We start from the raw sequence: 26,851 nt of genomic DNA, 5'->3' as shown, positions 1-26,851 counted from the left end.
TTTAAGTGAGTACTTAAATGGAAATATTCACGCTTGTTTATGTCTGTCATGTCCTAATGTTTGATTTTTCAATTGTCAATGTAAATGTTAACATTGTCGGAACATGATCCTGTCTTCATTTGGTCTGTCGGTGGGGATGTAAAGGGAATCTGCCGTCATGATGAAAAATCATGTTGTGATCACATCCTGTTGTGAGAGTTAGGGGTACTGTAGTGGCTCATTGGTCCTCTGTATTGGAATAGACCTGCACATTGAGTTAGCTTATCCCTGTCTTTGCAGAAGCAAAACTCCTAGTGAAATAGTTTTCTTATTTATTGTGGGCAAAAAACGAATGCATTTCAGTCTGAAGTCATTATCAGTGCGATTTAAAATATGCGTCTCCACTAGAAATATTCTGTTTAAGGGATTTCATATTTACTGGATAGTCTGAGCCCCCGATTCACAAAAGACAATCATTAGAGCTTTTTGGACAGTTTAACCTTTATTAGGTACACCTGTTCAACTGCTTGTGACTGCAAATATCTAATTAGCCAATCACATGGCAGCATCTCAATGCATTTAGGGAATGTAGACATGGTGAAGACGATCTGCTGAAGTTCAGAGCGAGCATCAGAATGGGGAAGAAAGGTGATTTAAGTGACTTTGAATGTGGCATGGTTGTTGGTCTGAATATTTCAGAAATTATCTGCTGTAAACCATCTCTAGGGTTTACCGAGAATGGTCTCAAAAGGAGAAAACATCCAGTGAGCCAAAATGCCTTGTTGATGCCAGAGGTCAGAGGAGAATGGAAGAAAGGCAACAGTAACTTAAATAACCACTCGTTACAACCAAGGTCTGCAGCAGACCATCTCTGAACACACAACCTGTTGAACCTTAAAGCAGATGGGCTACAGCAGCACATGAGTTGCCACTTTATTAGGTACAACTTGCTAGCTAAATAGGTGGCCGGTGAGTGTATATTCCGAGTGTGTCCATTCACTTATATACTGTATATGACTGACTGAACATTGTTTTTGACAACTGCGGTCACTTAATTAAAGAGGCTGTCTCTGGGCGGTTTGTTCATATATAGATCTTATTATGCAATGTTTGAACCTCAGCCCTGTTTATAAGCTGCCATTTCTTCTATTTTCATTACGCTGATACTTCTAGCTGAACTGCGTTCATTTTTGCCCCCAGTTAACAAGCAGACTGTTTTTCTGTGAGCGCTGGAGTTTTGTTTCTATGTGTCCCTGCCACTACCGTGCACCTAAAGATTTGAAGCTGTGAGCTGATGCTTCCCGGTATCTTTGTTTTTGTCCAGTTAAATGTGTACAGCAATGTGGTTTTCATGAGTGGAAGTCATTAGTGTATTAACTCTTTAAATACACCAATGCTTCATCTCCTTTTTGTCATCGCCATCTTTCTTTTTTTTACTGATGCACATTATCCATCCCCCCTATTTTTCTGTAAAAATGTTTTTTAAAATATGTATAGCAATGATAGAATTATAATTAGATATTGTTAAGGGAATCGTAAGAGATGAATTATCTGATTGTTGTTGTTTTCTGTAAGCACATTGAAGGAAGTTCTGTATGTTTTAATACATTTTAAATTGTTTATCTTTGTTTTCTTCGGATTTATTATTTTATTTCATCCACATTGATGTTTTCAATTCTCCCTCATCTGTGGCACGTTCGTTTGGATATTTCTAATTTCTCACAAATGAAATTCCCTTTTCCACATTTAACCTCACTCCGTTTATCAGTTGTCACTCCAAATTTGAGCCTTCACAGATTCCTGTTCAAAGCATGCCATTTCCTCCTCACGGAATGAGACTGCATGTCTTACTACATTGTCACAAATAACTAATTCTGTCTTTATTTTGTCTTTCCCCCCATTTGTTCTATTCACATACTGTGTTGTTTCCTGCCTGTTCTAAAAACCTCCGAAAAACTTTTCAACCCTCCTCACAAAAATCTAAACTGAACCTTTTGAATTGAACTTGACTAACTGAACTGTGAAATTGTGGAACTTTGCCTCTTGATTATGACTGAAGGCATATTACAAGCGTCAGGACTTAGCCGAGGAACGGGACTGCTGGGACCTCCAGAGGGAGGTGGTGAAGCAGAAGTCGCTCCGCAGCAAGCGCCTCCACAGCATCCCAGAGGTGGCTGAGGAAGAGTCGGACTGCGTGGACGGCATGGGCCAGCGCCTGTGCTTCGAAGACGGTGGGCGGCCGGGAATTCCGCACACTCAGCGAAGGATGTACCCCCAGGACGGCCACATGCGCAACCATCCCACCTCAAGCAAGAACTCCCGCCACCTGCAGCGACAGCGCTCCTCCCCTCGCTTCTCTGACAGCCGCTACTACTACAGCATAGACGACCGCGGCCTGGTGAGACCCAACCGCCAGAACACCAAGAGTCCCGACAGTGGTTTAGACTGTGGCAGTGAGGAAGAAGGCTCTCTGGGCCGAGGTTATCGAGGCTACTACACTCACGGGAGCCCCATGCGGGGGCCCGTTCACATCATTCACTGTGAAGGCCCGGTAGAAAGGCGGGCGCTGGCTATGGGCCGTAAAAGAACTCTGACCCGGCAGTGCAGCGTCGAGGAGGAGTTCTCTGACATCGCAGCGACTGCGGCCAAGTCGGTACACACAGGTGACTTTAGGAACAGGGAGCACTTTGGGCCTGGTCGGGAGGCCGGGCCGAGGAACTACTCCAGGGAAGGGGCCCTGAGCGAGGGCAGGCTGAACGAGCTGGACAGGGTCTATTACAGCCCCCACAGGGAGGCTAGGGCCCAGTCTTTGTCCAGGCTCAACCGGGACCAGCCGCTGGTGTGTGATTCAGACTTTCTGCTGTACTTTCCATCAGCAAGCTGCAGCCATTCTGTTTTCTTAATGTCGTCTGTTTTTCTTTACTATTACCCCCCTCCCCTTTTTATTTCTTTAATTTGGCATTTTGTTTTTCATTTTATGACAAGTTATCACATTGTCATGTTCGGTCTGATTTGATGTTTTACTTTTGTGTGAGTTACTTTGCTTGTACTGAGAATGTCAGGTGGATTTTTAAAGTAAAGCTTTCAATTACCTAAAGGCCATTTAACTACGTTTTGAATTCTCATGTCTTTGAGGGGAAAGGTTCCATTTAAAGGAAAGTCTCTGTGCAGTGCATGGGGACGTGCTGCTCCCGTCTTGTCCCCCCCGCCTCCTCTCTGCCAGCTGCTAGCTTCATTCGTTGCTCTCCATCTCTCGCCCTCTGTAGAGCTGCAGCTCCACCTTGTGCTTGGAGCTTTATTTCAGCATCTCTTGCCTCTCATTGCTTCACATACAAAATAAGGCCAGATCAAGACGTCTGCAGCCTGTGGTGATTCATTTAGCCTTCAACCCATACGCATCATCTCTTGCTTGTCTCTACAGCAAAAAAAAATCTTGTCCATCATCATTTTTCATATATTACATTTTGATTGTTGTTATACAAAGCCCCAGGCTGAGGCTATAATGGCTTTGCTCGTCTAACTACATCTTTAACCATTTTCCATCACACCCGCTCTCACCCACTCTCTGTTCTTCACTCATCATTTCTCTTCTGTGCTGCTTTCTTTTCTCATCAAGAAGCTGACATGCACAGAACAAAACAAACCTACCAAATGGTCTTTAGCGAAACATCTGACCCTTCCTGACCCCCAGTCCATGTTGTTGTGTTGGGGGGTTGATTTGATTTACTTGTTTTGATGGTTTGTTGGGTTTCCTTATTGTTTTATTTTTACTATTATTTTGCCTCCCTAAGGACAAATGGAAGTCAAATCATTTGCTCTTATGGTTTTTTTGTTGTTTAACAGGATTGTGGGATTATTTTAAATGTTTTTTTTCACGATGTCGGCGATTTGCTGATCTAACCTCTCGTCTTTTGTTTTTTACTCTAAAGATCATTGGGAACTCATCATCACACGCGAACGCTGACCGCCTGGACCACTCGGGGAGGAGGCCGGTTCACATCGGCAACCCCCCTCAGCAGCGGCCCATCCCATCCATTGGTTAGTGAGGTCACCACATGAGGAGACGCGTCATCCCCCACCTGCAGGGCCACTGATGTTTGTGCTATTTATACCATGTGTTTCCCCTTACCCATGTGAGCCGAGCTGTACATCTCTCCCATAGAGCTTAAACAACCACGTAGACCCTTATTTTGTGGGGTGTTTGCACACCCTGTAGCTGTCCATCCTCACGAGCTGGAATCGCCAAAATGTTCACATGCAGTTTTGCAGGAAAGTTACACTCCCTATGCCTGTGTTTACTGTGGGTTAACATGTTTACATGATCACCCAATTTGACCTCCCCCGCAACAGTGCAAGCATTGCTGTTTTACACCCAGTGACTCCAGAGTGAAACCTGTTGCCTTGTTACACCCCTTCCCCACATCAGGGCAACCTCATCATCCTACTGTCTCAGCATGAGTGATTGGGCCATGGGGTAGAGCAGAGTGTGTGTGCGGGGGATCTCTGACCGTAACGTTGTGATTGGTGTCTTCTATAGAGATCACCATGGACAGTAACAGTGAGGGGAGTGAGGGGAACCCCTCACCCGTCAAGGAGGATGTTTACTATGGCAGTGTAGCTCGGCGCAGGATATGGCGATCTATGTCCTCAGAGGATCAATATGGTATGTGGTGCAGCTGACAATGACAATTCACCTTGTGACAATGCCAGAAAAGGCCAAGAATCGTTCTTGAATACATGCAGTGATATGGTGGTCTTTGTTCTGTGCTGGGCAGCTAGCTCCTTTGTTTAGTTTAGCTTAGCTTAGCTGAATAAAGCTGACGGGGGAAGACAAGACTGGCCACTTTTCCCGTTTTTTGGAGAATGAAAATCCCTTCCCTGTATGTACTCCTACACCCTCAATCCCAAGAAACCCCAACTCACTCCTACTCTTCCCATTCACCCTCCATATCCAGAACACCCTCCCACCCCACCGCAACTTAACCCGCCCTCCTCTTCCTTAGCTTCTCCGGCACCTCCTCTTTTCCTTCCTCCCGCCTTCATGAGCCAGTAGCGGGTTTGCTTTAATTTTGCATGAACCGTTTATAACACAGTGAGAAGGAAAGACTGCCTTGTTGGTATCACTCGGTTGCACATTCATCAACTCTGCTGCCATCAAAGTTGTTTTTTTAAAGTAATTGAAGCACATTTGACATCTTACAAAAAAAAAATCACATTTTCGTTAGGATTGCTTGCGATATCTCTGAGCCATCCTTCAGACTCACAATCTGCCATTGAAACATTAGCCATGGTGATCCATGAGAAGCATGGGGAACGGATATCAGGCTCATCCCTTCCCCCTCACTGATATCTGCGTTGCCAGGAACTGCTAGGGCATTTGATGTGTTATCTCCCTTGGGAACGTGTCTCCTTTGCCCCTTTTTCGCTGCACATTGTTTCCAGATGTGGCCTTAAAGCATGACCATACACCTGCATTGGATGTAGGAATGCTCTCCTCATCATGTCCAGTCCCTGGGAAAGCATGCATGTTAATCAGCCTCTGTGAGATAAGGCAGTGAAACAGCAATGAACAATAGTGCAGTGTTACTTGTGTCCTCCTGGTGTGCACAGTCATTCAGTTTCCCTTGCACCCCCCAAAAAAACTGCTTGACATGTGTTTCCTGTCTGTGCTGTGTTGTACTGTGCTATCACTGTGATGTTTAGCGACTGTCACGCCAGCAAGCAGAGATGTGTGAACGAAGAACCCCCGATGAGCTGCGATGATTTCGAGCCTTTTTCTTAGTCAAAAGCATCCTTTGCTTTTAATGCGAGAAAACAACAGGAGTATCATTTTTCAAAGTAAAAGAGATCCAAACTAAAAGCCTAATTTTTGGACCTATGGCTCTTTTTTCACACATGCATCTCATCACCCTCTCCCCTGTCAGCTCTAACAAAGAGACATCTTCTGCTCTCATTGCCTCTACAGCCAGCGTGGCTGTATAAGGCTGGTAGTAGCAGCAGAGGCCTCCTCTATGTTTCAGACGGCTATGGCGGGCGCAGGCGGGAACGGCGATCCCCGGAATACTATGAGGAGTCAGAGCCAGACGAGATGACCCGTGTGTTTGTGGCTCTGTTTGACTATGACCCCATGTCCATGTCTCCCAACCCTGATGCTGCCGATGAGGAGCTGCCATTCAAGGAGGGCCAGATCATCAAGGTGGTGGCTTCATTCTTAGACACTACTAAGACCTGTAGATAGATATGTTTCAAACCTAGCTAAAAGTAAACTTTCTTATTCAATTTGTTTTGTTAACCTTTGTGCCCCACTAGAGATAGTTTGGATTTTCTATTTTTCTACACTTTGGCTGTGTTAATTCATATGGCTCATTTATTTGTCAAATTTCGAAGTTCAACCCAAAATACAGACACACCCTTAAGGACAACAGTAACCCCACTGCTACCCCAATTTTTGATCCCACAGCCATTAAAGAAAAAAAATTCTAATGTTTGCCCTATGGGGCAAATACATGCTATGCTCCTTGTTTCCTTGAGAGTAATTGCTGCTGTATTATGGAGCACTGCAGAATTTGATGTAGTGCATCAAAATCTGTGTTGTTGTCAATTATTGACAAATCCCAGACTGTGAAAAAAAAATAGGAGTGGGGGAAATATTCAATACAGCACAGGTTATGTATTATAGATAATTATATTTTAACAACTGTGGCATCATTTAAACTAATTGGCATTTGGCAATCCTGAAAATGAATGAATATTTTGTAGTTATGATCAGGACTGAAGTATAGAAAGTGTAAAATAGTATTCATCTATTATTTGTGAGGCATCAGGGTTACACCCCTGCAGTTATGTTGTCTTGGCTGGTCTTTAGAATGTACATGTAAATATAAGTATAATCTTTGTCCATCCTGGTTGCCGACTCTATGGTATATGTCTACTGTTTGCGTTTCTTCCCCTGACACTTCGTTGTTTCTTCAGGTGTTTGGGAATAAAGACACCGATGGCTTCTACAGGGCAGAGGTCCGAGACCGAGTGGGTCTGATCCCCTGTAACATGGTCTCTGAGATCCAAACAGAGGATGATGAAATGATGGACCAGCTCCTCAAACAGGGCTTCCTGCCACTCAACACTCCTGTGGAGAAGTTAGGTGAGATCTTTTTAAAACCTTGCCCTTCTAAACTAAACTGTCTCTGCTGAACTGTCATTTACTGATGCATTTCTCCTTTCCTATACTCTTCCCACTTAATTGTTTTTCTGCTTTCCTGTGAAGTGAACTGTGACCGTTTCAAAGATGGCCGCTCAATAAATCGCAGGTCCAGAAAGTCCAAAAGAGGTCTGTGTCTAGTGAGATAATATTCTGCTCTCTGCTTCATCTTTACTGTCTTTTTTCACTTCTCACTATCCCTATTCATCTGTTAACTGCTTTTAGTTCATTTCCACATTTTATATTTGCTGTCACTAAACTCTAAACCCTAACCATGAACATAGGAACTGTTCACCTTATAAGCCACATGATCAGATTGCTGTTTGTTGGACTTGCATGGCAATGATGCATCATCACTGGTCATGACATCTTTCAGTCAAGTTTAAGATTATTTCCACTGCTTAAACTTTGTCCTGTCTATTATTACTTTTCGTCTCCACAGAGAGGAACAGGCGGAGTGGCCGTCAACATCCGATGTCAACACGCAGAATGGTGGCTTTGTATGACTACGACCCCCGAGAGAGCTCCCCTAACGTTGATGTAGAGGTACAGCCTCCTGTGGCTCCATCTCATTCACTTTGTCTTGACAATTCTCTGTCACCACCATCATGTTAACAAATGCATAACATTCAAAGCACAAAATATTTGAGATGCACAGGCATAAAGTTGAGGATATGTATTGTTTTGTTTAGTCAGTTCAGAATTGAAAGTTAAGCTAGTGTGACTGTTTCACTCTGTTGTCGAGCTTGATGAGAAGATTGATACCACTCATGCTACAGCCACAGGATGCTTAGCTTAGCTTAGTTTAGCACAAAGACAAGACTCTAATTGACATATACCTAAGCACATACCTAATTTGTTTAATATGTTTAAAAACCAAAATGTGAAAATGATACACTATAGTTGTAAGGGAGTTACAGATGGAGTCAAGCTAGCAGTATTCAGCTACTTCCAGTCTTTATCCTAAGTGTAGCTGATCAGTTGTGGGCTAGCGTCTTGAAACTCATGGCCAGATGGCAAATAAGATTTAACAAGATATAACATGTTATAATAACACAGCAGATTTTGTTACCTGACAGAACCAGGCTAGGGCTGCAACTTAAAAAAAAAAACATCTATTCATTCAAATTAATTAAAATTCTTGCTTTTCCCCTAATGATCTGATTAGTAACTTAACTTGTTGCTAGTTTTTTTTAGAAGTTTCCAAGTCTGAAAAGTTGCTAAATCTATTGAGTAAGTGGATTCTGTTGGCAACACCGTAGGTAAGGCTAACAGTGAATGTTTAGAGCGCCCTCTGCTGGATAACAAGGCAAACTACTTCAAATGGTCTGTTGTGCTTACAGACTGTGAATTTTGAATTCTAACGGGTCTTTAAAATTTCAATATTATCTATGGTCAAATGAAAGTTTGGATTTCAAATAGAAAGTCTTAAACCAGGCTAGCTGCTTCCAGCCTTTATATAAAGCTAAGCCAACAATGTTCCCCGCTGTACCTTCAAGAGTGGTATAAATCTTCCTATCTAACTCTTGGCAACATGATGTCGAAGTATCCCTTTAAGTGTGATTCAGCGTAATATGTGCAAAGGTGAGGTTGATTGAAGAGTTACAGTTAGCACTGTGTAAGCTGGAAGATTGAATACTTTCCCGTGCTGTTTTATTGCCCCACCCCCCGTTCACTTACTCTCACCTTTCTATTGGCACTGCCACCGACACAGTATGAGGGCAACAGACTGAATGAGGAGGTGAGTGAGGGTGAGGAGTGTACGGTACTGTCTGCTCTGTGTGTGTTTCCTCCCCCGTTTGTTCGAGTGCAAACGAGGAGGTGGGTTTCAGATGACGGGCCATAGCCCTCTGTCCCTGGTGCTCATGAACAGCCTCTCATGCATTGCCTGAGCCAGCATCCCCCCTCCTCGGTTTGGTCTTTTGTGTCGACCTGTCTCCTACATACTGTACATACGCTATGTTTGGTTTGTGTGTTCTGGAATAATAAAAACCCTGTAGGACAGATGTGCCCAGTGTGTTGCAATCCTGTCTTCAAAGATCCAACATTTGATGCATTTACAGTTGCAACAGTCCATCTGCAGAGACTGATTTGACACTTGTGTTTAAGATGCATCACATTGATTTGGAAAAGGAAGCACAGCATTTCAAACTCATCAAACCCCAGTAACATTTGATGTTTTGGAAAGTTTTTTGCACACTAACATGCTGTAAACAACAAGAAAAGTACAACAAGCCAACTGTATCTGAATGGTCTTTGTTCTTCAACAGGCTGAACTGACTTTCTGTGCCGGTGACGTCATCAGTGTTTTTGGTGAAATAGATGAAGATGGCTTTTATTATGTAAGTGCCAAACATTTATTTTTCCTTGTCCGTTGAGTATCTTTTTCTGTTTGTTGTTGTTCATTTTTTTGCATTCCAGTGCTGGGGGTCTCATCCCAGACGGGTTTTTTGATTCCTAGGATAGTGAAGGCACAACCCTGCCTGCTCTGCCTATAATTGGCTTACCCTAATATTCCTCACCTAACCTGTCAAAAAACCTACTGACTGAACTGACTGAATTCCAGTTGCTATGGCACACATTGTGTAAGTGAATTATCGTGCATTGGTAAAACATGTTTTGTTTGTTTGGTAGGTTTTGACAAGAAATTAGCGCCATACATTTCGTAATTAAACATGAATTTGTTAAAGCTGTGATTTATGCCCCTGACTGGATTCTTTGCCATGTAGCATTCCAAAAATGATGGCAATGACTTAAACCCATAGACCCCTTATCAGAGCACATAATTCTAGCATCACAAACAATTGCACACGCACGTCGGTTGCAGAAGGAATCAGAAGTAGACTTCAGTACACAAGAAAATCACAGGAGGGTTGTAATCTGTTTTGAAAATGTCGGTGCGCTGCCCAAACCAAAAAAGGTACTAATAAAAGTCTTCATTTTTATACACATACATTTTTTATACTTGCCTATCCCTGAGTGACAAGTTGTTAATAATATAAAATAATAATGAGACAGTAAAATTAAAAAAAAGAAGTCTTTCAGTTTTCTTCGTGATCAGTGTTCTTTGGGGGTCTGTTTTTTGTTTTGTTTTTTGCAATTTCTTATGTATTGTTCAATTATCCAGGAGACTCCCTGGTTTCTATGTTAAAGAAGCAAATGATTAGTTGAGTTATGAGGTGGGAGGAGTTATTTTGAATGCACTAGCATCAACTGCATTGGTTGCAATGCACAGTCGTGTGGACATGTAAACTTTACATGCAACTCCTTACAGCATGCGGAGAAACTAGAGTGTCACATTTCATGTTAAATACAGCAGAGGTCTCACTATCCTTGTGTCCCCCTCAGGGCGAGCTCAATGGACACAAGGGACTTGTTCCTTCCAACTTTCTAGAAGAAGTGCCTGATGATGTAGAGGTTTTTCTCACTGACTCACCATCTCGATACCCCCAGGACACTCCTGCACGGATAAAGACCAAAAGGGTACATGCTCCTTCGCAGTACTAGCCCTCTGTCATCCATTTACTCTTTTCAGTTCCCTCTATCTCCTTTAGTACTGTGTCTGTGCGTGTGTGTGTCTCATTGAAGTACAATGGGATTTCTGACTTTGGAGCATTACACTGTAAATAAATAGATGTCTAAGATCTATGAAGAAAAAAAAAACTTTGAGACTAATACTTGACAGAGGAACTTTTATTTTTCATGTTTACTGCTGTGAAAGGGGGGAAGTTGTGCATTGTATAATACATGGATCTATTGTATTCATAAAGCATTCTCAATGAGAGTAAAATGGAGGGGGGACACTCCTGTGACTTTCTACTTGTTCTGTCATGTCTTGAAAAGAGCAGTTAACACTTTTTGCACATGCATATTTAGCATTCTAACAGATGCTTTATGAATATATTCTGTGTTTGATCTCAAATAATTTCTAATAGAGTAAATAGTTTTGTTGTACTGAAAGATAAACTATGTAGTCTGTAGCGCAGCATGTTCTATAGTCCAGATGCATGAAATCTTGAACATTTTATATAAAGATTAAGTCTAGTGTAGTACTACTTTTGTATCTGCTCCTGAACGCCTTGTTTTGTATATTGCTTTCTTGTAAAGTAGCACGCAAAGGTCACTTAGCCTATGTTGCCATCAGAGAATAATTTCAGAAGTAATTATTTACTAAATGTAAATATGTGATGTTATTTTTGTGTTTGACGAATAATGCAATTGTTGAAATATTAATAGGTGTCATCAGATATTTCTTTCCCTGTGTTCTAATTTGCCATTGTCATAGTGTAAACTATTGAAATGCCATCACCATATATATTTTTTTATTTCTTTTCCTCACCCGCTTGGCAAAACAGAAGAAGAGTGTTCATTTCACACCTTAAAGGCTCTGTTTCCGTCACGTAAGTGAGCAACTGAGGATACCAAGATTACGCTCCCCTCGTCTAATGCAGATGACATGGGTACCCTTAGCTTCTGGTATGCAACATGTATACTCTATATGACATTCCTTTAGTGCTGCTATGCCTTTAGGTAGTTTTTAGGATCACTCTTTGTTTCACCAAAACACTCAATGATGTTTGTTGGTAGGAGACAGTAACCCTAGCCAATGCATTAGACAAGAATGGTATGGTATCTTCAGTTGTTTCTCTGAGTGTTGTACATGACAATGTCCGTCTCCTGCAATAAGTCTCCTGCTGTAACTCATGGTGAGCTAAAAGGCCATTGTTGTACCCTCAATTGTCAAAAAGTTCAGTTAAAATTACGGTTACTAACATTGAGACTACTTTCAGTGCAGTATGACATGCTGCATCCTAGAAAAAAAATCCAGAAAAAAACCCACAAATTCTATGCAAAAACCCAAAGATGTAATGTGAAATGTTAAAAGAAATTTATTCAGACAATTTTTAAAAAATCAAATCAGTGAGTATTTTGGTTTTGGCTAATTTTGTGAGTCAAGATTAACTATCAATTAGATTGCAAACTAATGGTTATTGATTTAAAGTGAGACTAGAACTTTGCTGAGCAGCAGCTACAAAATTACAATCATAGGATAATGCTTGGTTGCTACACTACCTTTTAGCATTTAGCTTAATTGCTAAGTTAGTGGTGAATATACAGCATTATTTCACTCCATTCTGATTGGTCAATCGCAATATTCTACAGTCTGTTATTTCTGAATAGCAGACCGCTGCTGTGTATAACAGACAATTACTTTTTATGTAGTTTCGAAGCAGAAGCAATACAATAATTTAAAAAATATATTTTGGTCAAACTATGGATTTTTTTAGTAAGTAGTTGTGTAATAAGCAGGATAATGTACAGCAAGCAGGTCATTATTGCAAAATAAACAATGTTGGGAGTTTATTTTGCAATAATGACTGGCTTGCTGTACATCATCCCTTACATTTTTACCTAAAATGGCTAACAACAAAACAGAATTGTATTGACTTGAGCAATGGTGTATTTTCTTCCTAAAGAAAATAATATAAAAAGTTTTTTTTCTCAAAAGTTATAGTCTCACTTTAAACTCAGCATAAAATACTACTGAAGCAGAATGATTTTGATACGTTATGTATTCTGGTGTTTAAAACACATTGTATATATAAATATAGCCTCATAAAAATGGAATATTTGACCATCTGTCTTCCCAAAGTGCAATTTAAAGGAGCCTTTTAGCTCATGATTACAGAAAAGGAATAGTGATTAGTAGTTTCTCTGTAATCCAGTTGTATCAGTAAATATATATATATATATATTTAAGGGGAAGGAAAGTGAATGTGATATAAATATGTCCCACTTGTCCCACAATGCAAATGTATCTGTTTATGTGAGAGGAACTGCCTTGCCCCTGATATCTGTTATTGGGAAATGTTGTCACCTTACATTGATGTGGAAGTTAGTCAATGCCATGCTTAAATTCTGTGTTGTTGTAGCTTATTAATAGCAGCTTCATAAAAAAAACAAAAAAAAAAAGCACTGTTTCTACCTGAGAGAGGGAGGGGAGGGGGTGGGGGGGTTGTATATCTATACCTGAGTGCACAGGACAACATCCAGGGAGGTAGACTTCAGAGCTATGGTGGCCCTGCTGAGACAGAAAGGACATAAGAGAAGGAGGGGAGTAGTGACTGAGGTGAGAGACGGCTGGCTTTTTAACACCCTCAACTGTCCCTTACGGGTCTCCCATTAGGTTCCATCGGAAAAATCGGGTCCGCCCAGAAGAGCAGGCTCTCCCACAGTGCGTCCACACATCCCTGGCTCTGGCCCTGCCACCGTGGGGCCCGGCAGTCCCATCAGGGCCCCACTGGACATGTACTCCTCCAAAAAGAAAAAGGGACTGCTCTCCAAAGGGAAGACACTTTTGCAAAGACTTGGCACTGTAAAATAATTTCTCGACTTACTCGGAGGGCATCATCCACTTCCTTGTGTTTAAAAAAAAAAAAAATCTATAACAGTGGACAGGTGGCATTTGTGAACTTAGCAAATGCTTTATTCTTGTACATCTGTTGTATACTAGAATATTTGTATTTTGTTAACACTATCAACTTCATATTTTCAGTAACACATTTCATATTCTGATCCTGAGACCTCGTGGTGTCGGCTGATGTAGTATTGAGTATTACCTCCAAGTCTCTGACTGAAGCTTTGGTGTAGATGGAGACAAGACCTGTGGCATTCTCCATTCTGCACCAGGTCCAGTCTGATGGCACTTAATACATACCATTAAAAGTCCGACCAGTGTCTCTGTGTACAGAAATCAATCATTTAAACACTACGGGATAAATTAAAACGTGATTCCACTTTGAATCTGAAGAAAATGATGGACTAGCAGGGCGTCCCCTCAAGCTTGTTCCAGTCACATAAATTGTACGAGAGGTTTGCATGCTTTACTTCAGCACATTCCCTCCTGACCCTTTGAGTGCATGCAATGTGATGGGCTCAGTATGGAACCTGGAGCATGCAGTACTTTAATACGACATGGCTGACTGGTGGTGCAGAATGCTGTGACAAATCTGCAGAATTACTCCTACTCTTCTGCCCTGTCATTACTGTGATAGAGGCGAGAGGCCCCCCCCCCCCCCACACAAACATGTCTGACACTGAATAAAATAAGCACATACTGTACCTACTACAGGGTCTCTGCATTAAAATCATCCTGAATGGAAATGCCTAGTAGATCCTCCATGTATTTGCCTTATAATCGCACAATGGTTAGTACTTTGCCCAGTAGAGCGTGTAGTTCCATGCCTACTATTCATTTATGTTGGTCTTTCATAACACCTGTTTGCAGATGTTAATCCTGACGGTGATGTGCAGGTTGTTGTGTGACTGTAGTGATTTCCATAGGACCAGAGCTTACATATAACCATCAAAGACTCCTGTGTTGACAATGTCCATCCCCTATAGTTAAGCTCAAAAAAGATATTTTTAAATGTAGAAAATAATGGTCAAAAGGGCAAATGATTATATTAGCATATTCCACTTTTTGAGGCTACGGAGTGAATGAAGGGACTTTTTTAGTTTACTGTTTTTTAAGCCACACTGATGCACATCTGATGTAAAACAATGACTACTCTACAAAGGAAACCATATTACAACAGAACAAATATTAGTTAATCTGTGTGATATAGCATCAGCAAATGAATTCCTGTTATTGTACTGCATTTGATTCATAACATGCAACACTTTTGGGCTTCACTAGAAGACTAAAGGTTTGACTGTTTTCACAGTAGTTAGCAGTGAGACACAAGGCTACCTCGATGCTGCCCCTTCACCCTTCTAACCCAAAATCTATTAGATCTGAAATATGTTTATTCAAGCCAATCTGTCGTTGATGCCTGTTCAGTGTCCCGAGTTCGGTTGGTGCAGGATACAAGTACTGTATACCAATAATATATATATATATCTATACACCTTAATGTAGAGTAGTGAATGTATGATGAATTGAAAGCCTATGTATTTTCAAAGCTGCCCAGAAGGATTGTGCAGATGTCCGTCTTTGTGCGTGAAATGATACAGTCCACCTTTATTTGTCCTCACTTTTCTGTTTTCCATTTCATCCTCATGTACCTGAAAATCTAGCCTATTTTTTCTATACACAAGAGTTGAACTGAAACTGCCAAAAAAGAATGTATGCAAAACATTCTGTAATACTTTCTGTACAATTCTCGGCCGAACAGCCATGTTAACCTATGGTAAACTTATGTACATCTCTTTCCTATTTATGGACCATGTCTTCAGACATTGCTTCTCTTCATTTTGAGTGACTGTTGCTCTTTTTGTACTTTGTCCATTTGTAAAATTGTTTTTAAATGTTTATACTTGATTTTCAAACTGCCTTTTTTGTACATTTAACTTTATAATCAAACAGTGCAAGCTTTCCCCATGGTGTCTTTAAGACCATTTTGTTTAAAAGTCTGCAATTGTGTGCTAGCTTTATGATAAGAATTATCAGCCTATATTGATGGTTACAAATTATTGTGTGGGTGTGCATGTGCAATCTTTTCTAAAAAAAACAAAGGAAGAGAAAAAAAAGATCTAAATAAATTTGATATTTTGTAATGTTTGCATGTGTGATTTAACTTAAAAGACGAAATACCACACAAATATTTATTCAAACCATATGTAACAGCAATAACAGTACCTAGATGTTGATCCATATGAACCGTTAAACAAAAATGTAACATTGTACAGCATTTTTTTCTCCCCACACTGGAAAACAGCCATTAATACAAATAATCTACCAACACCAGGAGATTCACTTATATAATAGAGATTATAAAAAAGAATTTAGATTCCCCAATGAAACAAACTTTGCTTAGATATTTTCCTTTCTCAAAAGAAAAGCCAACATTAACTTATATTGGTTAATATAAAATTAAAATATTAAGTATATCTCAGGTTCAACTTGGATTAACTCAAAGATTAATGTTACTTATGACACTTTACTCTGAACATTATCTACTTTACTTTGAAAACACCAGGTTTATTTCGTACTGTAGACGGGGTGCACTATTGATCATTTTAGCATATGTGCTATCTCTTGATCTCCAAATTGACTTCAATTTGCAAGATGAATCTCTTTAACTGCATAACTCAATACACAGGGCTGACACTAGAAATGCAAACAAACTCTTTGGCAAAATGTAAACTTAAAAGAACTTTTGCAACAGAAGTTTTACATATGGTTCGTCACAATGTAACTTAGGAGTCAAGAGCCAAACAAGTTGCTCGTCTTTTTATCCTCAGAGGTAAAACAGGTAGTCGTCCAGTTTCATGTTGGGCTCCCTGTGGATGCTCTGACCCACAAGAAAAGCCAGCTTGTGGGCGTACTGGCAGGGAGCGGGCACTCTGATGATGCCCTGCAGCACAAACAGTAAAATGTCTAAGAGAGTGCCTCTAAAAGTGAAATGTTTTTATTTTATTGATTACATTATTGGGCTAAATGATTAAATATCAGAAATTCAATAACAGTTTGTACCCAACTATAAAATATCTCCACACCTGTACTAACGGACAGGCATTTTCAGTGCATCTGTATTTATAAAGTTGAACACAAATCTTCCAGACTTCCTTTGGAGACTATCCATCCAGGACAAAAAAAAGCTCATTAATGCTCTGATTTCAGAGCCAGCCTACCTGCCAGTTGTAGTACATGTGGCACAGCTTGTAGGTAAGCCGCTGCATGTGATCGGGCTTCAGTCCGCTGGTGTCGTACACAACATTGTAATGGGTCGGAGAGACGCATCCAGTGCGGACAGCCTGGCTCACGATGTAGAAGTCATACCTGACAAACAAAGATTTAAACAGTGAACTACTAAACAAAAAAAAGAAGAAAAAAAAGAACACCTAAAAACAAACATACCACTCGGGACGGGTGACCTCCGAGTCAATGATGGTGCCTGGAGGAGGGTTGGACACCTTTCCACTGATTTGGGCGAAAAACCTGCTGCTGATGCGCTTCTTCACCACCACCACACTGAGCTTGGGCCTATGATGAGCAGATGGAGAGTCAATTTACAGTATAAATTATGTTTCTCATGATGAGCACCTACTGCTCTCAAGTCCATCACAAATCACAAGGACATTTATATGTTGTTTAATAATTATATTATCAACACACTGGAGATTTGACAGATCGCTTGTAAGTGCAGCAGCTTTTTGACAGGGTTTTTAAACAAAAAACTGCTTTGGATATATATATAAAAAAAAAAAAAAACCCACATGTAGTCGTGGCCCATGGACTTGATGGAGTCCATGATCTGTGCGACCTCATAGTTGACCACGCTCTGCAGCTGACCGTCTCCCACTCCATCACGGTACACAATGATGCGTGAAGGCAGGCAGTTGTTGAACTTCAGGTAGTCTTTCAGTGCAGCTGGAAAAACAGAAAGTTATGACAGTTATTGTGAGACTGTTTTATTCAACAATAATGTGCAATGATAAGACATTTGTATAATTATGGAAAGCAACTTGCCACTTAAGGCCATCTTCAGTCCATCCATGATTTCCTGGCCTTTGTGCTGCAGCACACACTTTGAGAACCACCTTAAAAGAAATTGTCACAAAATGTCACAACTGGCTGTAGTATGAAGACTGGAAGATCACAACCAATGATGTAAGGCGGACCTTTGCAGATGTTAAGCACAACCTAATTCAGGCTGTAGACTGAGGTGCTGTGTGCAAACAAACTGTTGTAAAAACTAACCTGCTCATGGTCGGGTTGAGGCTGGCAACTAGAGCTCCGATGGATCTTTTCCCAGCAATGGTGTCGTGGTAGCAGTCAATGCCCACAATCATCAGCTGTTTGAGCTGCACAAAGTGGGATAAATAAGCAGTATATCACTCCAGCTCTGTCCCAAACACCTTACATCAATACTTCCCACCTGTAAACATTTGTGTGTAACCCCAGCCCCAAAAGCGCTCATGGAAACTATGCTGTCTGTCTCCGTCTCCCCTTCAGCCTCGGGCAGAGACGCATTTAGTTTATAAGTTATGGAACACATTCACTAACCCCAGGCCTGTGGAGAAACCTTATGAGTAACATGTAGGTACAGGATATCCAGGTTTACAAGCTAGGGCTGCTAAACAGTATGGTTAATATCCACTATAAACACATTAATCTGAATAAAGTAAGCTAGTGTCACATTTGTACGTCTCAAATATGTGACATAACCAAGCAAAAAGCCCCAAAAATAAGATAAAGCGAAGATGACAAACAAGAATGAAAAAAATAATTCCCTGCCACATTGGAGACAGATGGAGCCTTGAATGTTATTTGGTAGTCTAAGCCTTGTGCAGCCAGCTCCATATCTGTCAACAAACCTGATTCAGACCTTCAAATTGAGTCATCCACTGCTGACATTCTGTTTAGTGTCTGTTCAGTGAAACATTACACAGCACCATTTTCATTCTTTATCTGCTCTAAAACATCTGACAGTTTAATCCACTCAAGAACTGCTTAATCTTGTTTTCCCAAAACACACCTAACTTGTGGTGTCTTTAGTGTACAAGTTACCCCTAAATTCTACTGAATGCGTAACGGCTGCAGATCCGTTGGCGGTGCCGTTACGCACTCATTATAATCAATGTGTGAGATTCCACCGGCTCCAGATCCGCTGCGTAGTGAGTCAGACGTCGCACGGCCATCCGGCAGCCCTTGCAACACTTGCGCAGAGCTTTTTTTCTTTTTAAAATCGGACGACGGAGCACGCCGCATCAATTCGGCACAGAGCAGCTAACCTCGACCTCTCCAGTCATTAATGAGGAGATGTTGATTGATTACGCGTGAATTTGCGAGATCTTGTGTGTCCTCGGGACTCCGCTGTCCCCAACAGCTCAACACAGACGGATCCAGTGTGTGTTGACGGACTGCGGAGATACGCAGCTGTTATGGTCAGACCCGTTTCGGAGTCGTAACGCATCCAGTGGAATCCCGGTGTTAATCAGTGCGCTTGTGACTTACGGGGATTTCCACACTCCACAGCTCTCCTCCCATCTTGCAGGCCATCTGCAGAGCAATCTTGGTAGCCACAGTCATGAGTGCCTGAGGCCGGCTGAGGGTACGGGAAACCACACACTGGCTGGGAGTGGGGCAGTCCACACAAAGGTACTTCTTGACACTGTCGTACTTGTCCTTCCTGTTGCTGGAGAGGACCACCACCACCTAACAGAAGCAAATGTATGGTCTCATACAGCTTTGTTCACACAGCACATCTCTATGTCTCAAAAACACTTAAACATCATGTAAACAGAGCAAAAACGCACGAGTCCAACTTGATCTGCACCTTCATGTTTATGTAATATATATTCAGTTCCTTACCATGGTTACTTGAGGTCCAACATTTTGCTGCAGGGCTCTGAGGAGAGACTCCTGATGATCATCATACTCGATCCTGAATAAAAGAAGACAGCTTGCAGATAATGACATAACTGTAGCCACCGAACCAGGGCTGGGCAACAAAAAATAATTTACTTAGTTAACAAAAGTGACTAAGGTTAACATATTCCACTACTAAATAAAACAATATATAATAAATACCTTCGTGTTACCGCTTTATACACTTAATTGTGTTTTTTATTCTTTTATTGTTTATTACTGAGGCTTAACTAAAACTAATGCAGTCTAATACAATAGTCCTGCAATCAATCCTACCCTCATGAAGGTTAGACTGCATTTACATTACTTTGACTACCCCATGATATCAATGAGGGAAGACTACAGACTGGCCTCTCTAATTGTGCATATTGAAATACAATTTAACAAACAGCAGCCTCCAAAATTATCCTCAAGTTTACCCAATAGCTTCAAACAGTTTCAACAATGATGAACTTCATGCATTAATAGACTGCATTAGTTTACGCATGTAAATGTATTCTACACTCACATTATAAAACGGTCAAAAATGATTGCTGATGCTGAGAAAAGCCTGAAATTCAAGGATTTCAGTCAGAGCATCAGTAATAATTTCACCCTTTCAGACTACAATCAGAAAGCTGGTTCTTCTTCCATCATTCTTGCGCTAGAACTCACATGACAGCTCTCTGAATACGGATACCAAGTGGACCCGAGACTCGGTTGAGGGTCTGCAGGAGGGACTGGGCTTCGTTGCTGTTGCGACGGGTGTGAAACAATAGCCAGTTCTCCAGTGGAGGAGCATAGATCAGAGGCGCCCCACGCATCTCTTTGGACCAATCAGCTGCCCAGGGGCTGTACTCGTACTAGGTGACACAAATTATTATGGTAATCTCTTAATTAAGATCATATAAACAAATCCTTTGATTAACTCAAAAGAACAAATGGTATGCATCCACAAGCTCATTATACCGATTTTGAACCCTGGAAAATCCTCTCCGCTGGGAGGACTCTGCCAGTCAGTCTTAGGAGTTCCTTATCAAAGTTGAGTCCCCACTTATCCAACTCCGCCTGTGCGTCAGCATTCCTATGAAATAATGTTTAGGATTTAAATCAAAGCCTGGGATTATAATGCCTGAAGATGTTGACAGGAAAACTTGATTTTTTATAACTTCTGTGTGTATGAATAGACAGAATTACACAAGCTGCTGAGAGGAGGACAACTTCTAGAGGAAACAGACTAAAAGTACAGCATCTTAATGGACAGGGAAAAGTAGCTGTGACGGGGTCAATTTTAACCTTTCACCAATTGCACTTGTGAAGTTGACAGCTTCCATTGCCAAGTAGGAACTAATAAAGAATAATTAGGACATTTCAAGGCTTACTAAGGCCTTAAAGTGCTACAATATCTGACAGTGTGGCCAGAGCTCACTGCTTGCAGCATTTCTGACTAAAACTTTCAAAGTTCAGAGATGATGATCACTTACTTCTGTATTTGAGAGACAAATCTGTTGAGGCGTCCCTCCCTCTGCTCTGGGGACAATCTGGTGTGGGTGCTCAAGTCCTTCATGATGTTGAAGTCTGATCGCATCTTGTCAGTCAAGCCTGTCAAACAAGTTTTCATTTAAAGTTATGACAAATTGTTTTTGCATCAGGTTAATTATTTCAGACTCTTCGACAGCAGCCCTGACACCACTGATGAAGTAATTAACCCCTAAAATGTTGTGTTAAGTCTTAATAAAGCCGCACAAACTTCTGCAACGTAACCTGTAAGGTAGCACAACTCTGGGACGAGCATAGCCGGGCCTGGAGGAGGACCTCCAGCAGGACCCATCCTCTTCACATGGCTGACTAGCAGCACCTGGTTCCCATCAGTGACGTCCAGGCCATATTGCTTAAAACAGAAAATACAGACATTTGAATAAGGTAAATATTTAGATGCATCACTGACTAGATTTAGACTTAAAATTGCCATTAAACTTTAGGGGGGGGGGGCTTCATTGACACCTACATCCTTATAGTAGTTCTTGAAGGAGATTTCTTTGTCTCTCCTCGTGAATGTGTTGTTGGGGGTGTGATCCCATGCAATCTCATCAACCCTGTAGGTCTTGTTGTTGTACCTAAAATATGAGAGGCAGTGAGAGAAGAACAAATGACAACTGACAAAACGCAGAAGATGCAACACTTCTGCATGTTAATGCAAAAATGTGTGTGAAATGTGGAGCGTACTTTGTGAGGACTATGAGTCCAATCAGCTCCTTGGAGCAGGCCTCAGGGAAGCGCTGCTCTCCACACCTCTGCCTCAGGCCGGCCATGAACTCAAGGACAGTCTCACTACGCAGCACCTTGTGGCTCACGTCAGTGCACAGCATGATGGATCTCTCGTAGTGCAGAATGGTGTTGGTGTAGCCCGGCCAGATGGTCAGCCTAGGAGAGACAGATAGGCTCACTGTTCCAAATCCAATATACATATTTAGATTCTAGCAATAAAGATTGCCTATTGAATAGTTTATTTTTATTTTTCTAACTGATAAAGTAAGAAACCAAGACTCACAGTATCCATTTACAAAAGCTGAACTTAAATTCATTAAACTTATCAAAGAGCAAATATTTGCTTTATTTTTTTAAATATGTATTTTTATTGGTTAAGGAATTGTTCTGAAGATTATAAGGTATACATTTTTTTTTAAATGTTTTCTGTGGAAACATAATTGCCATCATTTTTTTATGATTCAAGATAAATTGGCTTATTTTAGATATCTGTGGAGTGTCACATCTTAAAAAAGATGTACATAATAAATAAAGAATTAACAATGAAAAGGCTAATACCTGTGCTGCGGAATGTTGAGTGGATCATCGGGGTTGTAGTAGTTGCGCCCAATCTGCTGCATGTTGAGCATTCTCAGGATCCTGAAAAAAATGATATAATAGTTTGAGTTGTTTGGAAGTTTCTAAGATAAAGAATGTGGGGGTGAATTGTATTAGTATCCAAGCTTAATGAGATTAAATTTATTTCCATTTAAAAACGGAACATCTATAATGACAAGTACACTAATAGTTATGTTTAATTGATAGGGGATGTTTTATTTGGCTAGGGCAATTCATATCTAAGGCCTAACTGCACATTACTTAACATTTACCTTCTGAAAACGATGTTGTAGAACTGAATGCACACTGGTGAAGTAGGTGGCAGTTCATTCGTCAGGGTGACAGTTATCTTAACCTTCTCTCCGTTCCTTGTCTCGCTGTGGAGCACTGTCTCCTAAACACGAGGTGACACATTATAGTACAAGGAAGTAAACAAACTTTTGCCCAGAGGAACAAAATTTAATATAACAATCAAACCTTCCATCCAAATTCACTTACAATAGAACCGTCAAATCCAATTACAAGTTATATTTTTGCAGATGTGGCTGGCTGTGCGTAATAACCTAAGACAAAATGTGCTTCTGCTCACTTTCTCAGCTTGACAATCTTTCATTTCCAACTAGGTATACACAGGGATGAAAGCAAAATAAAGGAAAATATAACTAAAACCAACCGATGGAAATCTGTCGTAGCAACAAAGAACTTTAATTTACACAATCTCATTGTACAGTAATGATAGCAGCTTTTCAAGTGACAGCATGGGGTGCTAATCTCACTTTACTGGTCAGAGTTAACTCTGGTCTAGTAAGGTGCAAGCTATTTGGGGGACTTGTGGACAATATCAAAACATTGGTATCCTTTCAACAGTGTGATTGTGTGTGTTACAAACAGTTGGGTATTTTGTACATGTCTAAAGTATTAGAGTACCTTGTTGTGCATTCTGTGAGGCAAAAAGAGCAGAGCGCCATCAAAGCTCCGTGCTGTGCCAAGTGTTTCGTCATGCTGAAAGAGGAGGGCACATCTCAGACGACGAGACTCCATTGGTGGGTTGTAGTCCACATGGTACTGAAACAGCACCCACTGAGGGCGGGACACTATTCGAAAGAAGTTTGCCGTCAGCTGAATGGGATTCCCGGATGTTCCTGAGGGGAGACACATACAGTTTTAGTGAGTAATGCAGAATATACATATGCTGCATGTCAGTAGTCGTTAAGTTCAAATAACTGACCACACTTTGAGTCCTTAACATGCTCCATAGCCTGCCTGGTGTTAACCCCTGCATCATTAAAATCTCTGCGGCGTCCACCTCTTTCTCCCAGCTTCACCTGCTGAAAGCCGGCTGAAATCTGAAGAACAGCTGATAAATACAAAATGAGATGTTAAACATTTCTAATTGCATATCCACACAGACTTTCATTTGCAAGAAACAGCCCAAATCAATTGACAAATATTATGATTTTAACTGTACCTTCGGCAGAAAAAGCTCCTGGAGCCCCTTTCTGCCTCCCTCTACCAACCAGCTCCCCCTCTGCAGGTGGGGGAATCTCTCGGGCCTTGCTCTTCAAGAAACAAAGAAAGCCAATACTTTTTATTGTGTATTATCATTATTCAAAATAAGCTGAATATGCTTAATTCTTTTTGTTGGTTCACATTTTGCATAACTGATTGCATAACTGTGTTCCTTTACTTGCTCAAGTCAATAGATATATAAAAAGGAACAGGCAACAAAGCTTTGTTTAAAAAATAAATAAATAAAAAAAATACTGTCAATAGTTTTTACGGAGACTACTTCTGCAGTAAACGATAGCTCTAATGAGAACAAAAAGTTCTGCAGATCGTCATCTCGTCACCCTGTTAAAATAACCGCCCAACTCATTTTTTCATGTTTTACTGGAAAGACAAAAAACTTCACCAAAAGTGTAACATGACATTTATTGATCATTTCAATCAAAAATGATGTAACAAAGGATGGCTATTGGCATAGCAATAACACTGTGTGTAAATTATGTAACTTAAGAGAAATAAATGACTTAGGCAATTTTTTGAACATGCCTTTGTGACTTAAGCAAGATATGGTAACACTTTATTTTGAAGGTGTCTACATAAGAGTCACACAAGCCTGTCAGAAACATGACATGTATCATAAGCTTCAATGTTACTTCAAAGCGCTCATGTCACTCTTATGTAGACAACTTAGAGTAAAGTGTTACCAATATTAGTGTCAACAATAAAACACTGATAAACTAAACAATCTCCCTCTGGCTCTTATCTGATGCCTATAAATGTGGCAAATTGTCAAAGAAGTGATGATCTTAAAGGGGTAAAATCACATGATCTGATCAACTGAGGATGTAGGCGATTTTACCATAGGTGGCCGGTGTCATGAGGAGATTATTTAAGCAAAAAAACAACAATTTTGACAAAAAATGGCATTTGCGATTATTTTAACAGTGTGACTATCTGTAACCAAGACAATTATTTAAACGCCACGTGTCTTTGTACCACAACCGATTTTACATTCACCTCCAATTTAACTTGCTGGTAACAAATCTCAAGACTAGAGATTTGCATATAAAGCCAAAAAAAACCATGAAAACTAGCAAGCATGTTTTTTTTGTAATAATGATATTTAACAAAGGCGCAACTGAACATAGTCCTAAATATTTCCGATTAGCACAAGGATCAAGTTGGTACATAAAGGTTCACTGTCATGTCAAACTACCCCAAACGTTAGTCACAGATGCACTTACCGCTCCAGGTGCCGCAGTCTCTTGACCGCGTGCTCTGCCCCTTGATCTAGCTCGTGCCCTTCCGGTCATATTCAGATCCTCTCTGGTGGTGCAGCTGTTTCAAAAAAAATAAAATAAAATAAATGTACCATCAACGCAAAATTACGTACAAATGTAAAGAATATGCAACAGTTTGGAAAAAGACAATTCTACCTGGCGACCTAAACTACAAGTAGAAAAGCCTAAGAAATGCTCCAGTATTAGTTTTTGTATTTAAACAAATACCTTCTGCCTGTTTTTTGATTATATGGGTGAGTAACAAATATGGAACATGTCAAATGGTGTAACCACAAAAAATTATAATACTTCCTCCACCTAAATTGTATTTAAGTGGACATATACATATAATTATTTTGTTTTTTTTAGTATTTATACATCTACACATTTCGTCAATATTGAGCAGCAGAACATATCCTTAATACAACCATTCTTTTCAAACGTTTTGACAAATTATGTAAAAATGTGTTATACCATAGTGTTGCATTGTAAACGTGCATTGTATTTCTTCTCATTTTAGTTCACATTTATTTCCCTGTATATAATCGTATTTTTATGGGAAAAATGTACTGGTTACACCAACTGACATTGCGTTAGATCACGCCATTGACCCTTATATTATTCTACATAATACACGTGCTTTAAGTTGCACGTTTCTAGCGACAAGATGGCGCATGCTAATTAACAAGAAGTGCGGCCCACTACTCAACTAGCAAGGTTAACTTTAAGGCTAGCTAACATTAGCAAGCTAACAAAGGTTACCGTCGGATAAAATCTCCTTTTCTCCTGCAGGATATGTCACTAGTATATTCAATTACGAATACGTTAGTTAAATCAGATTACCTCAACAATAAGCAGCACTTTCATGTTAGCAGACTGGTTTGCAATTAACGATTTGAGGGTTCAAAAATTTCGAGTAGCATTGCATCTTAAACTTGTTGAAGAAAACATATTCAGGCATAAAGTATTATTTTCAAAATCAACTTATGATGCATCAATTTCAATTTAGTTTTTGGGATACTCACTTTCGAAGAAAAGTTGCTTTGTGACTCCTTCGTCACTCGACCACATAAATTTTAACACAGGCGCGCGATCCACGAGGGCAATTTAGTTAAAGGCCTCTTTACTGAGAAATTAATACGCCCGTATTTTTTTCTTTACCTTCAACAAGCAATTCGTCAGCTTGCATAAGGCCCAATTATCTATTACAAGTACAGTCTTTCAGAATGAATCAAATGACATACATTATCGAGGGGTTGTTGAAATAATTAATCAGAAAAGCCTAAGAACTGCTTTTTTATGCGCAGTAATCCGTTTAACCCTGTACTGTCGTGTGTGTCCAAGTTTTTTAACAGTGCGATATCAACTGCGACCACAAGATGTCAGCAAAGCCCTTACAGTAAATATACAGAGTCGGGCTGGCTGGGAAACCAACACCTACTTCACCGAGTCTTTAATGAATATCAGAGCTCTGATACACATACTGTTGGTGTTTTATAAATCTGACAGATGTCTTGTTGAGCTTTTCTGACTCAGTGTTAACCACAATAATAGTGAGAATATTTATCTAAAATGTGACATTGACTTCCGGTATAGTGTATAGTTTATAACTTTCAGTTTGTGAAGGCATAGGCTACTCTACTGTGATATGATAAATTTACATCATGA

At 40.4% G+C, this 26,851-nt stretch overlaps 2 protein-coding genes across 2 annotated transcripts in view; one reads left to right on the top strand and one right to left on the bottom strand.

Moving 5' to 3' along the window:
- The window catches only part of rimbp2b (RIMS binding protein 2b), a 111,415-nt gene extending 98,904 nt beyond the window's left edge, over positions 1 to 12,511 (top strand). The window contains exons 21-30 of the mRNA XM_059338244.1: positions 2,039 to 2,818; positions 3,909 to 4,017; positions 4,517 to 4,642; positions 6,000 to 6,175; positions 6,952 to 7,120; positions 7,244 to 7,306; positions 7,620 to 7,723; positions 9,448 to 9,519; positions 10,526 to 10,660; positions 11,533 to 12,511. Coding sequence (XP_059194227.1) covers positions 2,039 to 2,818; positions 3,909 to 4,017; positions 4,517 to 4,642; positions 6,000 to 6,175; positions 6,952 to 7,120; positions 7,244 to 7,306; positions 7,620 to 7,723; positions 9,448 to 9,519; positions 10,526 to 10,660; positions 11,533 to 11,559 — 1,761 coding nt within the window. The 3' untranslated portion in view covers positions 11,560 to 12,511. The remainder of the gene's footprint in view (positions 1 to 2,038; positions 2,819 to 3,908; positions 4,018 to 4,516; positions 4,643 to 5,999; positions 6,176 to 6,951; positions 7,121 to 7,243; positions 7,307 to 7,619; positions 7,724 to 9,447; positions 9,520 to 10,525; positions 10,661 to 11,532) is intronic.
- Positions 12,512 to 15,770: 3,259 nt separating this feature from the next.
- Positions 15,771 to 26,441, bottom strand: piwil1 (piwi-like RNA-mediated gene silencing 1). Its single transcript, XM_059338246.1, has 21 exons — positions 26,209 to 26,441; positions 25,148 to 25,241; positions 23,866 to 23,956; positions 23,626 to 23,754; positions 23,325 to 23,539; positions 22,670 to 22,791; positions 22,359 to 22,439; positions 21,759 to 21,956; positions 21,541 to 21,649; positions 21,297 to 21,423; positions 21,017 to 21,134; positions 20,502 to 20,616; positions 20,208 to 20,395; positions 19,497 to 19,569; positions 19,140 to 19,340; positions 17,883 to 17,986; positions 17,652 to 17,722; positions 17,399 to 17,552; positions 17,040 to 17,165; positions 16,814 to 16,961; positions 15,771 to 16,536 (listed from the first exon to the last, which is right to left on the bottom strand). The coding sequence occupies exons 2-21, from the start codon at positions 25,214 to 25,216 to the stop codon at positions 16,420 to 16,422; spliced, it is 2,556 nt and encodes an 851-aa protein (XP_059194229.1). The 5' UTR covers positions 25,217 to 25,241; positions 26,209 to 26,441; the 3' UTR covers positions 15,771 to 16,419.
- Positions 26,442 to 26,851: the final 410 nt, after the last annotated feature.

Source organism: Centropristis striata, chromosome 7 (assembly GCF_030273125.1).
Source record: "Centropristis striata isolate RG_2023a ecotype Rhode Island chromosome 7, C.striata_1.0, whole genome shotgun sequence".
In the NCBI taxonomy this organism is placed as follows: domain Eukaryota; kingdom Metazoa; phylum Chordata; class Actinopteri; order Perciformes; family Serranidae; genus Centropristis; species Centropristis striata.
This window is presented reverse-complemented; position numbering and strand designations above follow the sequence as displayed.